The sequence below is a fragment of the Ochotona curzoniae genome, unplaced genomic scaffold, assembly GCF_017591425.1.
Source record: "Ochotona curzoniae isolate NIBS_2020 unplaced genomic scaffold, NIBS_Ocur_1.0 contig_3502, whole genome shotgun sequence".
Taxonomy (NCBI): domain Eukaryota; kingdom Metazoa; phylum Chordata; class Mammalia; order Lagomorpha; family Ochotonidae; genus Ochotona; species Ochotona curzoniae.
The window spans coordinates 1,143,036-1,159,789 of record NW_024465886.1 but is presented as its reverse complement, the minus strand read 5'-3'; the positions used below and the strand labels follow the sequence as shown (position 1 = coordinate 1,159,789).

The 16,754-nt window shown below is 57.2% G+C and overlaps 1 protein-coding gene across 1 annotated transcript; it reads right to left on the bottom strand.

The window, feature by feature from the left end:
- Positions 1–95: 95 nt before the first annotated feature.
- Positions 96–16,073, bottom strand: KLF9 (Kruppel like factor 9). Its single transcript, XM_040980951.1, has 2 exons — positions 15,498–16,073; positions 96–372 (listed from the first exon to the last, which is right to left on the bottom strand). The coding sequence occupies exons 1-2, from the start codon at positions 16,006–16,008 to the stop codon at positions 143–145; spliced, it is 741 nt and encodes a 246-aa protein (XP_040836885.1). The 5' UTR covers positions 16,009–16,073; the 3' UTR covers positions 96–142.
- Positions 16,074–16,754: the final 681 nt, after the last annotated feature.

Below are 16,754 nucleotides of genomic sequence, written 5' to 3'. Positions count from 1 at the left end.
CCCAGCGCAGGGGCTTCGGGAGCCCCTCTTGCGTGGGGCTGGGTCTCCACGGGGCCCGTGCGTTTCCGGGGAGGCTGGGGCTGTCCACCCCCCTGGCGGCCGCGCGGGGTCGGGAAGGGGGTCGGACGCGGTCGGGGGCGCCTCACAACGGGCTGGCCAGCGCCTTTTTCGACCTCTTGATCATGCTGGGGTGGAACTCGGTGTGGCGCCGGGCGTGCTTGGTGAGGTGGTCGCTGCGCATGAAGCGCTTCTCGCACAGCGGGCAGCGGAACTGCTTCTCGCCGGTGTGGGTCCGGTAGTGACGGGTCAGCTCGTCCGAGCGGGAGAACTTTTTAAGGCAGTCTGGCCACGTGCAGGGGAAGGGCCGCTCGCCTAGGAGAGAAGGGACACTGGAGGTTAGAGAGGGCCAGTCAGGAAGGTGCCACGGGTCACTGCTCGCCATCCTGCAGGGGGTGCCCTCCTCACTCTCCACCCCCGGCTCCCCACATCCTTGTACACTAACGTCCTCACCGCAGCACCCCCAGAAGGGATTTCATTTGCAGACGGGGACTTTAGGGAGGCCATTAACAGTCCACAAGGTTCAGTCACTGCCTGCAGTGGCTGTGCGCCTAGAACAAACATGTTCCCAAGAAGGCACAGCCACAGGTGGCTGTCCACCCTCCCAGGAGAGAGGCCTCAGCTTGAACCATCCCTGCCTGGGCCTTCCTAGGACCCCCTGTGCCTAGGCCTCCCACCCCGTCATCGGGGCTGTAGCCACCTGGGCCACGTGGCTAGGAATGGCCTGAGCTTGCCGTTCTGCATTAAAGTGATCCCTCAGAAAGCACGAACTCTGCTTTCCTCTCCTGACTGGCTGGCTGGCTGCGGGCGTCCTCTGTGAGCTGCCCACGTTCTGCCATCGGGGGATGGACGGTAACAGGTGTCTGGGGCAGCTGGCCACCGCCCACCTGCAGCACACCCCGCTGCAGCCTGGTTGGCCCTGGAGAGGCTCTGCCGCATTTACTGCCTGTAAACGCCACCACCTTGGCACCGACGTCTGCTCCCACTGAGGAACGGGAGCTTCTGCTTCTCCCCCTGTAACTTCCAGACTAAGCAGCCACAGCTTCTTCCATAGCCGTCCTGGGAGAAGCACCGATGTCCCGGTAACACGGCAGGCACGCAGCTATGGGCTTCCTGGGCATCCACTCTAAACTCTCACAAGCACCCCAGCACCCAGTGCTGCTTTACAGAGGACAGCACGGAGCCCGGCAGGGTTAAACTGCTCACCCGAGGCCACGGAGCCAGACACCAGGGCCCCACACTGACTTCGTTTTCGGAACTCCAGGCCTGCACCCGGAACCCTCACTGTCCTGCTTCCTGGGAGTCTTGGGAATTTGACAGCGTCACCTCCCTTCCCTGGATTCCCTGTCTCCACAGCAGCTCAGTGTTGCCTGCCAGACACAGCCACCACAGCTTCAAGAGCAGCACCTCCACCACCTTTAGGGTGATGGGGCAGGGCCAGTGCCCATGATGTGCAGAGAACATCTGTGTGTACATGGGCAGAAAGGTTGCATGGCCGTGGGAGATGAGCACTTCTCCTTGCCTGCTCTTCATGCCTCCAGCACAGCCAGTAGCAGCTGCCTTGTAGACACAGGACCCGTGGACTCCTGGTGCCCACAGAATTCTCCAGAAACTCCTTCCAAACTCAGAGAGAAGCTGCCGAGGCTAGGAGCTGGCCAGCGCGTGGCCTGAGTCAGCCCCAAGGCATGCTTTTTGTCCTCTCGCGTCACCTGTGCCTGGGAGATGTGGCAGCGTGACAGAAGCCAGCCAAAGCAACCAACCCAGCTGCCTTTGCGCTAACCTCTGTGTGACTAGTGAGTCTGTGCTCTAAGCAGAGGGATGCTCCAAGGCTCTGCACAGACCCAGTGTGGGAAAGCTGGGCAGTGGATGCTGTCCGCACAGATTGCATTATGAATCCCTGAGCTCGGGGCTGAAAAGCTTCAGCAGCAATGGATGATGATGACCAGAAGTAGCTGGGATCCCATCCCTGTGGGGCATGGAGAGAGCTGCTGGTAGTGATGCATGTAGATTTCCCTGCTGTGTGTGTGTGGAGGGCATGCCAAAAGGAAACACAGCTGTCCCTAAAAATCTCAGCAAAATTGTGGTGTTGGGAGTTCAACTTCTGTAAGGTACAAACAGATATTCACAATGCAGGAAGACGGAACATCTTGAGGTCAAGACCCAGTCCTGTGGGACTTTCCTCCTGCTGCCGCTGCCAGACGCAAACCTACAGCCAGCCATCTCCTTGGTATCCTTGGGAGACCTGATTCCAGGACCCCCTACCCTGCACCACTCAGGTACCACCCAGGCCATGCTTGCTCAAGCCCCTTAAGCGAAATGCCCTCCCCTGTGCTTTAAATTGTATCTAGATGACTTATAACACAACAAGAAAGAAAACATATATATATCCAGGACAGATGAAATTTTTTCCAGATTTTTTGGTTGAATCTACAAGAAGGACCCCTGTTACAGAAGGCCAAGACATAGGAACACCCCCCTTACCCTCACACAGAACAGACACCCCCCACTTTCACAAATCACACAGGCACCCCCCCCCCGCCCCCGCCGACAGCACAGTGTGCACAAGGGCCAGGTCTAGGGTATGCTGGGTTGGGCACAGCACCTGCTGGTTTGCATAGGACATGGGGCAGGGATGGAACTGACCAGGCAACTACAATCGCGTGTGTGCGTGTGTGTAGACTGATACTACTGATGGACTGACCTGGACCCTGTACTGACTGGGGTCACCCCAGGTGAGGTTTCTTGGGGGACTACTTCACTGGCCCACTGGGCTCAGAACTCCCTCCACAGGGAGGACCACAGGCTTTGTGGTCTGACAGGCGTGGTCAGGACGGATGCCTGTGCAGTGGACGGCATGTCCAGGTGCGTAAGTGGGACATGACGGCCAGCTCATTTGGGCCTACAGAAGATGGAGAACAGAACAGGTTGGCTTACTCTCCAGGACAAGCTTTGGCAGCGAGCATCTGGGTGAGCGGATGCAACAGGGTGGATGGTAGGGCACTGTGCAATAGGCCTTGGAGGATTTCTTCAGTCTTGGAGCAACAGCATCTTAGAACCCAAAGCCACTCAAGCAATACCCTTGGAACGTTCTTCTCCACATCCAGGTTTCTAAGATGACTTCAAGTGGACATCCCCCCTCCTCCGGGCACTGATGTAGCCTGGCAGCTGGGAGCAGCCCCTCCCCACCATACAGAAGAGAAGGAAAACAAAGTATTTGTCACGCCTACCTCCCCTCATAGCTCCACCTTCCCCACCCTAATCCATGGTCCCCAGGGACAAGCATCCTTTTCAATTATGTAAACAACATCAAAAATAAGATTAAATAATAAAAATGTGGGAAAAATATATAAAAAGAAAATTGGGCCCGGCACGGTGGCTTAACGGCTAAAGTCCTCGGTTTGGATGCACTGGGATCCCATATGGGCGCTGGTTCATGTCCCGGCTGCTCTACTTCCCATCCAGCTCCCTGCTTGTGGCCTGGGGAAGTGGTCAAGGACGGCCCAAGGCCTTGGGACCCTGCACTGTGGGGGAGACCCGGAAGAGGCTCCTGGCTCTTGGCTTCGGATTGGTGCAGCTCCAGCTGTTGTGGTCACTTGGGGACTGGACCAGCAAATGGAAGATCTTTGTCGCTCTCTGGAAATCAGCCTTTCTGATACAAATAAACAAGTCTTAAATAAGTACATAAAGACACCTACTTGGAGGTGAGTTGCTATACTAGAGGAGCCCTGCTACTCTTTATTTCTTCAGGATGATTCTGACAAACACGAGGAACATTCAGTGATGGGAATCCAGATGAGGAGTTGGCATTCTTCCTCTGCCCTGGAGCCGCCTGTGACCTGTCTGGGCTCACAGTGCAAGTTCATGTTGTAATAGGAGAAAGTTGTATGAAAATAAAGACACCCTGTCCTTATAGGGAGGCTTATGAGAAACAGCCACGCTCATTACCTGTCATTACTACTTGTTGGCTACAACAGCAATGTTGAACGGTGGCAACCGATGCTGAACGGCCCACAGGGTTAGAACCAGCTGTCACCTGGCCCTTCGTGGCCTTGCACTGACCACTCCTCCTAGCAGAGGATGCATTTCGGCCCGCTGTCCTCCAGGTCCTCAGGAGACAGGTGTGTCATCAATCATGTGGTGGAGCCCGTGGTCCACTCAAGAGGCACAAAGATGCAGTAGTGCAGGTGGCCAACATGCTGCAGCACCTCTTGTCCCCGGTCCAGTTCCCGTGGGAGGCAGAGCAGAGTAAACCAGAGCCACTGAAGGCATCCTCTTGAGAGACACGCCACGTGTTACACCCGAGCGCGTGAGGCGTGGGGAGGTCTCAAGTGGACAGCAGCAGGCGGACGGCCAGATGGGGGGCACAGAGGACCTGCCAGGAGCAAAGCATGGCCCCAGAAGCCTGGGCTCACCCTGGCCTCCCGCAGCTCAGCGCCATGGTCCCGAGGAGAATGGCCAGGCACGTGGCGAAGCAGCTCTCTCAGAGAGAGTACTAATGAGTTAGCATCTCACGGGAAGGGAGGAAGAAGGGGGAGGCCTGAGGAGGTGCTTTATTTCTGGCCTTCCGCAGGAAAGCACACCCAGAGGCTGTGACAATAAGCTTTACTGGAGCAGAGCTGTGAACGCACAGGCCGCTCGCAGGTCTCATTATCCATACGCTGCATCCCGCCCCTAGCAGCAAGAAGCTGAGCACCTCCTCTTAGCAGAAAATACCCTGTTCACAGAAGCTACCACCCAGCCCACCACTCGGGTCAGGATCTCAACTCTCCTGGGCCTGCAGGGGTGGGGGGCACCAGGGAAGTGCAGTGGGGCTGGCTCACGGTCCACCCTCCCAGCACACAGGCCATGAGTCAGTGACACCAAGTGAAGCTGCTGTTTTTTTAGGGAAGCCCTCTAATTCAAGATGTGGGGTGCTCTCCATGGAAGAGAAAGGATAGGGTGCTTGGCAAGTGCCCCTCCTGGGGTCCTGGTCCCCTATGCACCCCCATTCTGCCAACTTCCTGCTCCTAAGCCAGGGAAGCATCTAGAAAGGCCCGCCTTTGAGGTAGGAGGGTTTAAATCGGAGGATTTAAAATCAGAAATCTACTGCTTAGCAAAAGTAACCCAATCTGGGGGAAAAAAGAAAGAAAAGAAACAAATTTCAAGGAATTAGGCCTCCTTTTCATAACAGAACTCAAGATGTACCAATTAAGAATCAAAGACTCCCACAGATGTAAAAACGCCAGCGGCTGTGTCTTGGAGAGAGACTGGTGGCAAGAAATGGCAAGCAGAAGTTAGAGATAAGAGGATAATTTGATCTTAGGGAATCCTATGGATACTCATTTTCATTTCAGTGGCCTAATCACACACATGTTCCCTAAACTCACCATCCAAGGTCAGTGGAGCACTGTTCAGGTTGAAGCCTCAGGCCCCACTGGCCATCACCGCCTGACCTCCCTCCCACCTCAGTGGTTCCTCTGGACGCACTCTGCCCTCTCTGTACCTAGAAAAGTTCCGATCTACAGGACAGAAGGGTGTGGGGTCCTCGTTTGGAATGGAGAGTTCCACATCTTCCTGTATCATCCCCTTGGCCTAATGCTGAAGTCAGAAGCCTCCTGTTGGCCAGAACTATTGCTCTGCATCCAAATGTTCTGAATGACGAAGGATGCCTGGCAGGGTGGGGGGAGACGCCTCCTCGGTGCCAGGCTATGCCAGTACCACTGGCTCCTGACTGCAGGCTGAATGCTGTGCTGTGCCATCCTTTGATGATTTCTGCACCAATACAACAACTAGCAGACAGTCTGTAGCTTTTACTCGTGGTCCTTGTGTGTCGTGGAAGATGGCCTGTGCCATATTTCTGGTTCTGAAATTGAAGCAGGCGGGTCCCTGTAACCTCTCTGTACGTGGCACTTCCTCTCTTGGGCACACTGACATCTAGAGAGCGAGCCTTTTGGAAGAGCACTGGCGTGGCCTCCTGATGTAGCTGATCCATGAGAAAGCTCACAGGCCGCCTCTAATATCAACGGGGCCTTCGCTCAAGGTCTCAAAACCAGCAGCAATTCTGTGTGATGCTCCTCTCTGGTCCCTGTGACAGCCACTCTGAACCCAAGCTAGAAAGCAACATGCCATATTTCTCTGCCCCACAATGCAGCTCTCCAGGCACTCCCATTTCAGCTGAGTTCTCAGGACTGGAGAGCTGGATAAAACGTCAACCATCCTCCAAAGACCCAGAGGTGAAACGTGAGCTCACAGCCACAGGGCTGCGCCTTCCACAGCCAGGCCAAGCTTAGCTAACTCAAAGCAGTGGCATTCCTGCCTTGCCCAGGTTATTTGTGGAAAAGACAGTGAATCAATAATTCACCAGGCACTCAAGCAGCGGATGGGAGAGACATGCTGAACAAGAACCTCCCCCGTGAACACAGCTATACTGGAATCTGCAGTTTGGGTGAGTTTAGGACCCTGATCTCAGGCCAGTCATGGTTCGGCCAGCTGGGCGAGCCGATGACCTGCACCAAGACAGGCTGCAGAGCAGCATGTGAGCCAGATGAAAACACTTCTCAAATCTGCCCTTCCATTTGGCACCACACAGCAACATGTCCCAAGAGCCAAGGCCAGTCCAACAGCGGAGAGCCCTTCCCCAGGGAGCTGCTCACCGCCCACTCCCAGGCCCCTTCCTTCCAGGGCCGTGCCTGCAGGAGGTCCAACCATGAGTTCCCAAGATGTAAACATGGAGGTCCTTACATCTGAAGTCTTGTGATTTTTTTATTGTTATTAATATTGTATTATGTGATACAGTTTTATAGGCACTGGGGATTCCCCCCACCCCTACCACACCCCTCCCCCCATAGTGGATTCCTCCACCTTGCTGCATAACCACAGTTCAACTGAACTTGAACTGAAGTCTTGTGATTTTTCCAGGGCTTGCCACCAAGCCTGAGGTTGGGGAGGTGGGGAGAGGTTAAAGCAGATCCGCTACTTTCCCATGGTTCTGTTCACGATGGTTCCACAATGGTTCCACTTCATGACGGTGCAGAGGCAATCAGAAAGCAGTAGAAACTGTGGCCTCAAGGTGACCAGCAATGCCACTATAGCAAGGCTCTCCAGCTCTTCCCCCACTCCATCTCTGCCTTGGCAGTGGGGAACACACCTGCCACCCGGACCACCACTCAAGCATTCTGCACGCTTGCCCCAGTCCCCCACCCCTAGAATGCAGGGGGCACACATTCCCTGGGCATGGTGCTCAGCACCCAAGATCACCAGGCAGGGCAGGTGCAAGGCCCTGGGGGAGATGGAACCTGCTTTGGGTGGTATTTTCAAAATCTGGGAGGGGAGACCCAGACCTGGGGAAGCAACCCGCGTTCTTTCATGCTGGGAACCCTTGCTGCAGACACACCTCCGGCACCACAGAGAAGGCAGAGCAGGCTGTCTGGAAGCCATCCTTTTGTTCATTCAAATGGCAATGCAGTAAAAAACTATGGGAGAATTACAGGGGCGGGGGATTGGGTCCCTCGTATGTGCTTTTGTGATTTTTTTAAGTTTTGTTCTTTGCTTCTTACGATTGATCATGGCATAATTTTGCTGAGTAGCATACACTCCATCTAGCTTTTCGAATCTCAGCGGGAAATGCTGTAGAAAAGCTCAGTGCTGGCTACACCTTTGTCCATTATCACATGGAGGACAAAGTGCTGATATACACGAGATGGGCACCACTTCCTGCAGGCGCTAGGATGGACACCGTGAATAAAGAGCAGGTGAATGGCTGGCTCTGCGGTGACTCCCGAAAGTGCATGCAAACATGGTATGAAAAGATAAACTGTTGCTCCAAATGTGGAACCCAGGAATGGCTCTTGCCCTACTGTGCGTTTCCCACGTGCTTTCTGAAGCCCTTTCGTGCTGGGTCTGTGGGAGGCTTGGGCTGCCAGCTTCTAGAACATGCACTCCAACAATGCAAAGAGGATGAGCTCAAACTCCGCTTCTTGCAAAGACCCCTTTTCTGTTCACATGTCTTTTATGTCCAACTCCAGAGACAGTTCAGAGCTCTTCCCTTCAGATAGAAGAAAAGCATGGAGGGAAAATGGTGGCCTGCTGTTCTTCCTCTCATTTGGTTGTCATTTGCCGCTTGGAGGGTCATGGTCCACGGTGGCAATTCTAATGGGACTGTTGAACATGCTGGGGAATGCTGAAGAGCACATCTGCACTGCAGCTGCGCAGGGACCCTGTCCAGGCTCTCAGCCCGTGGAGATGTGGGGTGGGAGGCAGCCCCACGCCTCTAGACTCAGACCAAAGCCTGCCAGTGACTTACTTCAGGGCTAGGCAATCCGTTTGAGCTCAGTCATGCAGCTTCAAGCCCGGGACTTGTGGCAACAAACTATCTCTGTGCAGACACTGAATGGCAGGATGAGAGTTCAAATTACTGCCATTCAGAGTCCAGCCATGAGAGAACTCAGAGCAAAAGACGGCCATGCCGCAGAGAGACTCTGAGCAATGCACTGAGCGGTGACCAAAATGCCAGCTACCCATGGGCTGCATGTGAACTAACAGAGTTCTGTTTGTGTTCAAGACAGTCCAAGTTTGGATGCTGTTGCTTGCAAGCCACAGTCCTGAGGAAGGCTACTATGAATCCCCTACTGGGTTCTTGCTCATTCGGAACAAAGTGGTTCCCCAGGTGACTCTGCACAAGAGTCTAGAAGTTTTGACAATTTTCCTAAAAAGCTTTTGTGAAAACCATCCACAGGCCAGAGACAGAAGAGTAGACAAAGATGGGGGCTTGAGGCAGCCACTGAGTCACACCTGGTTAAACCTCACTTGGGATCTCCCGTCCCACAGTGACGGCCCAGCTACTCTGCCTGCAGGCCAGGTCCTGTGTGTTCACTTGGGTGTCTACCACCCACCGAGACGTGGAGAGCTTTTGGTTTCAGCCTTGCCCAGCACTCAGTGCTGTGGGCCTCTGTGAGTCAGTACCCAGAAGATATTCTTCTGTCACTTTGAGTCTGAAGTAAATTAAAAATTTAAAAAACTGTAGCTTGAGAGCCAAATCTAAGGCTTTTGGTAAAAACCCAAGGGTCCAGGTCAACAACCATTCCCACACGACCCCAAGCTCTAGGAACAGCCTGGCCAAGGCTCCTGGGAAGGGAGGGACAGTGGCACCGTGCTCAGCTCTGGTCCTTGGAGCCAACGTCAGGTTCCTTTCAGATCTAAGAAGGATCCTCATGTTTTGAGAGGGTGTTTGCCCATCATCTATGCCTCTGCTTCCGTGTGAGCTGCACGCAGGTTTCCAAGGATGGCACTCACTTCCACAACCATAGCCTCGGCTTAGAAAAAGAGTAATAGCCCTTCCCTGAGCACACATGCCGCTGCCTACATTTCCAAGCCTCATCATCAATTTTGCACGCCTTGAGCTCTCCTCTTTAATCTACTTAAATAATGCCCTCACTCCAGAAAGGTTCAGCCTGGCGAGGGGTGGGAGAGGATGGTGGCGCCCTCCTGATCAAATCTGTAAGCATTCTCAATTCCGTTTAAGGACACCACCCAAGCCTCAGCGCCGAGGGAGGATGGGAGCTAACTGGCTCTTGGACTGCCAGGAGTTCAGGTTTGAGGTCCTGACTCCCACTTCCCAACTCAGGGTTCCAGAGTTGGAGTTATCTCCTACCCAACCGGGGTGGAGAGGGCAGCGTGTGGGCACAGTGCTGGAAACACGGGCCCCGGGCACTGATGGGAACACATGGCGGGAAGGTCCCACACACCTCTCTCCCCACTGCACTTTTTCTGCATTATCATGTGGAGGCCAGGACAAGACGAATACTTCCTCTCAGCCTTAATGTGCCAAAAGGTATTAAAATTTCAGGAGGACTCTGGGAAGGGAGGAGAGGGGAACCTCCTGCAGCTTGGCCTGGGGCAGTTCAACAGAGCTGGGTTCCTCATAACCAAAGGGAGGCTGCCTTGGCTGTCATCAACTGCCCCTTTCTGGACAAGGTCAAGACACAGCAGGACAGGGTCATACTTGCAAACCCTCTAGATGGGATGGGAGAAAGAATTCAAAATGGAGCAAGAACCAAGCACCATGCCGCCAAAAGCTGGAAAACAGGTGTTGGCTGTTCCTGCTCAAAACCATTCCAAGTGTCTGTTGCAGCTTGGGGGAGACAGGCGCTGCCCAGGGCCACCGCTCCCAGCTTGTTTAAAAGGAACATCTTCCAGAAAGGCAGGGTGGGGCTCCTGCTTCCCTACAGACCACACACTGATGGCATGACCTCTCAAGGTTATGCCCAACCTCCAAGTCCCGAGTCAGGCCGGGGCCTATGACTAACTTTCAAGCAAAACCCAGGAGAGGAGAGGGCAGAGGAGCTCAGGGACCCCCAGGAGGACCTGAAGTCAGCCTGCTGCTCCATCTGGAGGGCTTTTGTCCTCCTCCCTCAGCCCCTCCCTTTGGCTTGTGTTGCATGGAAACAGAAAGTGCCTTTGTGCCAATTACCAGGCACTCCTTTACGCTCTGCAAGTGGGCGCCCACATAGGCATACTCGCAGAAACGTTAGGGGAAGGTGGGAGGGTCGGATGCGGGGGAGGATCCTGGCGGGGGAGGAAAGGCAACAGTCATCTCGCTCACACCTGATGGGAGGGGAGGGGGAGATAGAAGAAATGGGAAGATCTGGAAGTGCAGGCTAGCGCAGTGAACCCAGGGCGCTTTCCTTTCCTCCGCTGAGCACGCTAAGGCTGCAGGTGGTCATGGCGCCCACTCTCCGGGGCCACAATGGCCGCCTTCCCACTGTCCTAGCAAGCTTGTCGCTGGGAAGTGCCGGCTGGGAAGTTCCCACAGACGTGGGACCTGCGTCACAGCTGAGAAATGTAAACCCAACCCCTCTGCGCCCTGTGCCTGGGGGCTCCGAACCTGAACCACACAGCCCTCCCTATGCCACCTCCTCTCCCAGGGGGTGGGGGTGTGTCTGGACGGCAGGTAGTTCTCTCATCTCAGCCCCCACCTGAGGTTTCAGACACAGTGTGAACTCTACCATCCGACTCGCATTTGCTGTGGTGCAACTGCAACCAGCCAGCAGCCTAGGCTCCTGAGGCCCCACCGGCCCCCTGGAGAGTAGGGGCGGGGATGGGGGGGGAACCTGCGGGAAGGAAACCCCAGCAGCTCCTGGCCCCGCCTGCCTCCGGGAGGTCCCACCCTCAGGGGAAGACCTCAGCTAGGGGCCAACTTTGCTTAGCTACATTCCTGAGGGCTGTAGCTTCCTAACCAGGAACCAAATGCAAGCCCTCCAGGCAATGCGTGCTTTGGGACTGTATGGGTTGCAGCTAGAGCTTTCTGCAAGCAGCCCCCAGCTCTCAGATGGGACTCGGGACTGGACGTCCCTCCTGGGGGTGGGAGAGCAATGGGATGCCCCTCATCCCAGCATACATACCTGCTGTGTGTGTGTGTGTGTGTGTGTGTGTGTGTGTGTGTGTGTGTCCAAAATTCTCCAGTGCCTGATGAAGTCTGGGCTATCACGATGGCCTGGGGCCTTCGGCCTACCACTGTCAGAGGTCACAGTGCACCCGTGACCTTAAAGTGGCCGCAGAGGTGGCAGTTAGGGACAGACTGGACGAAACAAAGCACAACAACAAGAAAGGGCATCTCCTTAAGGGACCAGCTAACGGAGAAGCTGAAGGCAGAGAGAACGCTGTGCCAGCCAAGCTCGGGCTCAGGCGTCATGTCAGACTCTACGTCACTGTGGGAACTCTCTGGAAAGAAGAATGGGAAACAGGGCAGAGAACTTTAAGATCATCAAAGTGGACCCGGCATGATAGCCTAGGGGATCCCATAGGGGTGCCTGCTTGTGTCCCAGTTGCCCTACCTCCTATCCAGCTCCCTGCCTGTGGCCTGGGAAAGCAGTGGAGGATGGTCCAAAGCCTTGGGACCCTGCACCCGCGTGGGAGACCCAGAAGAAGCTCCTGGCTCCTGGCATTAGCCACTTGGGGGAGTGAACCAGCAGATGAAAGATCTTTCTATTTTTCCTTTTCTCTGTAAGTCTCCAATGAAAATAAGCCTTAAAAAAATAAATTATCAAGGCACTCTGGTGCATTTACAAAGATAACAGGTTGTAAGACTTGGGCAGGGGCTGCTAAGGCCCCCTCCAGCTGGGGCCTGCCCCAAAGCACAGCCTGGCCACGCCCTTGAAGCCCCACCTCCTTGCTCCTTTGCAACATTGTACATCAACTTCTACCCTTGGAGGTTTGCTCCTGTTCCTGGCACAGGGGTCTCAGCATCTGGCGGGAGCAGCCACAGGGGACTTTTGCAGTCATCCCCTCTCCCTATCCTGCAGAGCTTGCTTTTGCTGTCCTTGGGGGACTGCTGGCTTTTTAAATTCCTGCAGCTGGAGTGTGATGCCTGGGACGTGGGGCTTTCTGATTTTTCTGCATACTTCACTGTCAACATCCTCAAGCACTCCTATTACTGGGTGAGCAGTTGACTTAAAATCCACCAGTGGAGAGAAAAACAAAGTATCCTTTGGCATGAAAATAAACCGAGGCCTAAGGTTTCGGGGCATCAAGGCAGCAGTGACCACACGAGCCTGCTCTGACACTTCTAATCAGCTGTCAGCACTGTGACTTCCTGTGAGGTGTGCGCATACTCCATGCAGGACTTCTACCACGCCAAGAGGCTTAGCACGCACCAGCCTGCTTCAGACACCCGGCTTACTCTATTTTTATGCAAAGTCCTCATGTTGGTTGGAAACAAGCATCCAGCAAGGGACAGGGAAAGCCTGTGCTTCTTGTACCTTTGTGAAAGTTCTTCAGCTGAACCATGGATCCACTTAGTGCCTGCTCGCATGCTCTGGGGGGCTAAGACCCGGCCTGGAAACTGAAGGGGGCCCTGAACACATGAGTGGAAAATGCCAGCTCGCCGGGACTCCCGGGGCACCCTGCATTGTACACACGGGCCTTTCCCCATGACCCAAGGGCGGGGGGAGCCCCACTGTGTGCTTCCTGCATGCCATCTTTGCACAAGAACCTCTGCATTTTGGAGGGTGTCCACTTCCTTTGGGGGCTTGGCCACTGCAGCTGCCACACCAGTGACCACACAAGGGGTCCCATCCCACACAGAGTGGCCAGTTCCTACGACCCTGAACTCTAGGCAGGAATCCCAGCACAGCCAATCATTCCATTTTCCCCGGGAAGCCAGGAGTCTGGATTCAGGCTGAACTCCTCTGGTTTTTTCAGATGTTGGTAACAAATGTTTACCAACCCCACACAGCACGTGCAGCAGCAGGCACATGCCCTGTGTGGACTTGGCACTCCAGCTTGCTTATAGCTCCGCAGCTGGGAAATCAGAGCACTTAAGACTCAGCACACTACACCTCAACTGTAGGAGACCGGAGAAGTCACAGGACTGAATTAAATAGGAATGCGTTTATATGACTGGATTTGCTGCTGGTCAGAGGCCCACGTGTGAGGGGCTCTCTCGGGAGTGCAGAGCAGCAGAGCCTTGAGGAAGGGTGAGAGCCCACACTGGGCACACTGGGCACACCGGGTGAGGGAGCGTGGCTCCCAGGATCCCCCAGAAGCACGGCTCCCAGGGGCTGCGCCGGGCCTTCTGCTGCATTTAACACCAGCAGGAAAATCAGGGAACCATGCCCAAACAGGAATCCAGCTAGAAGCATCTCTGCATCTTGGAAATGCTTGAGAACGCCTCTCTGTCTCTTTATTTGCCAAGTCCTTCACACACGCCCCTCCAGCCCCTCCAGCACCGATCAATCCTTACAGAGGCTGAGGGGTCTGTTCAGCCAGGCTTGGGGGCTCCACAGCCCTACCCACCCCAAACCACAGACACCTGGCACCATCCCACTACCAGCTCCAGAAAGCCAGGCTGCAGCCTGCCTCCCCCAGGGTGAGGGACACTCCGCCTGCCACCCCCAGGGTGAGGGAGCACTCCGCCTGCTTTCCCACCCTGGGCAGGCTCTGCCTTCTGGTGAATGTCCGAGCAGCACGCATGCACGCACACACACGCAGCCATTTCTAGAAAAGTCTGAGGGCAGACTCAGGCGAATGGCCCGGCTTGCTGGAGAGCTTGTGTCGGAGCACGGAGCTAACAGAGGCACTGCAGCCTGGCCAGCTGCACGAGTGGGCAGCTCCCTGAAGGAGAAAATGCCTTTACTCCAGCAGTCAGCGGGTGTCAGTGTGAGCCACTCCACTCCGGAGCAGGGCTGACACGGGCCTGCCCAGCAGCTGGCTGGCGGCGAGGACCAGCCTCAGCGGATACACCCCCTTGCTTCAGCCCCAGACGCCCGCAGAAGGTCACAGCCCTCTCCCCTGCTGGGCCTGACTTTCCAAGGTGTTGTTCTCAGGCAACCTAGAGGGTGACGCCAAACGGAACCTGACCTTGCCCCATCCTGGACAAAATACAGTGCTCAGCAACCATCTCCCCTACAACCACTTTCCAAAGGAAACAGGCTCAGCCACAGCGACGTGGCGTTTCCTGGGCAGAAGCAAAGCATCATTCTGAAACCAGAAAGCCCAGGGCCGCCTCCGTAAAGCAGCAAAAACCTGCCACAGCAGAGCAAGTGAGCCCAACCACCACGTCCCGCTCCGCGCCCGCCAAGGGGAAAGGGGCGCTGGCCCTGAAGGGGGCACGCCCCTCCGAGCCTCCTCAAGACAGCCTGGTCCGCCCAGTGCTCTGCACCGTGGGCTGTGCGTGCTGAGCAGAGCCGAGGCGCCCAGGAGGCAGTCTGTTCCAGGCTGCAGCTGGCTCACTAGCCACATCCAGGCTCTCCAGGGGGCAACCATTGCCCCAGTTCACCCTCAAGCCCTCCGGAACCAGAGGACCTTGACCCCAGACCCTCGGCAGGCCCACAGCTCCGCGCCGACCGCCGCCCTCTGTCGGAGGGAGGGTGGGCGGTGGGAAGCCACACTGGGTTGCAGGGAGGGCCACCTAGTCCCGACGCTAACCCTCCGACGGTGACATGACCGCACTGCCCGGCTGCCTGAAGCCGGGTTATTTTAAACCTCTCAGGGGACTCCTGGCCAAATTTAAAACCACCTTGGCCAGCCCCGGGGCGTAGCAAGGCGTCCAGCTCCTTAGCCTTCCCTAAAAGGCTTCGGGTGCAGTGGGCTGGTTCCGCCCTCCCCTCCTACCGCAGGTTTCGGCCACTTGGCCTGCCCCCCCATCCCCACCAGGCGATTAAAGATGCACCATCTGACTTCCCGGGTGGGGAGGCCCTGCCGCGGCGGGGTGCGGGGTGCGGAATCCCCGGGGGCGGGGCGGGCCGCTGGAGGGGGCGGGCACCGCTGCCCGCCACGTCGGGGCTCCGGGTGGCTTTCTGGAGGCTGGGGACCACCAAGATGGAGAGCGTGAGCTTGCCGCCTCCGCACGGCTGGCTACGTGGCTGCAAAGCGCTAAAGCAGCAGCTGCCGCCAACACGTGGCCCCCTCCAGGTCGGGCGCGCCGGAAGGTCGCAGGGGGAGAGCAGAGGGCGACGCCCGCTCACCTGTGTGCACTCGGTAGTGGGCTTTGAGATGGGAGGACTTCCCGTAGACTTTCCCGCAGCCGCTGTAGGGGCACTTGTGCCTCTTCTCGCAGGCGTGTTTTCCCTTCGCCGCCACTCCGGGGTGGAGGAGGGAGAGCGGGCTGGGCGCGCCGCCAGGCTCCTGTCTCTCCTCGGGGCTGTGGGAAGGACTCGACCCAGATTCGGTGGTCACGTCGCTGTCGGATCCCATGTCCTCGTCGGGGCTCTCCAGGCTGTCGCTGCACACCGAGGGGGTCTGGATGGGTCGGTACTTGTTCAGGTCCAGCAAGCTCTTGGCGATGGTGACGAGTGTGCAGTAGTCCTTCCAGGTGTCCCCCGGCTCGCCGTGCTCCTTGGTCACCATCTCGCGCTCGGGTCGCCGCAGCCGCTCGCTGTCCGGGGCGCCTCCCCCGTGCTCCGGCCCGGCGGCGCGGTTCGAGATGGACACCAGACACTGGGCAGCCACGAAGTCCATGTAGCCGGCCGCGGACATGGTGCGGGCGGCGGTGGCGGCGGCGCGGCCAAACTTGGCGCTGGCGGCTGCGGAGCTGGGCTCGCCCTGCCCCTGGCCTCGGACGACGAGCGCGGCGCGGCGGCCAAGGGGGCGGGGGCGCGGGGCGCTGCCGACTCGCACGAGCGCCGAGCCGACCTCAGCCCCTCATCTTTACGTAACCGGCAGCGCCTCCGCACGCAGCATCCACACGGCCCGGGGCTCCGGCGCCGGGCGCGATCACCCCCCGACGGGCGCGCCCGCCCCTCCGCGCCGGCTCCCTTGGAAAGCTGCCACACGTGGCGGGCGGCAGGCGGGTTCGCCTGCAAGCGCCCCCCGAGGCGCGCCGGGAGCGCAGGCTGCAGCGGGGGCGCACGCCCTTGGCCGCCCCCTCCGTGCAGCCCCAGGCGCGGCGCCGTCACCGGAGCGCGCAGACGCGGGTGGCGTGGGCCGCCCCGGGCGCAGACCCTAAGGCGCGCGTTCCCCCCAGGCCAGGGACGCCGTCCGAGCCCCGGCTCCTGCCCGGCCGCACCGTTCCGGCATTCTCTCGCTCGGCAACAATTTCGCAGAATCCCATCACGTCACAATCCAAACCCCCTCCCATTGGCCAGCGGGGAGGCTGATCCAACTCTGTTTACTTTCTCCCCCTGCCAGTCAGGAGGCCCTTTCGGAGGAGAGGTGCGTCCAGCGCCCAGGCGCGCGGCCAATCCGACTGTTCCGTTTCGGCGCCTCGTGCTGCCCCTACAGCC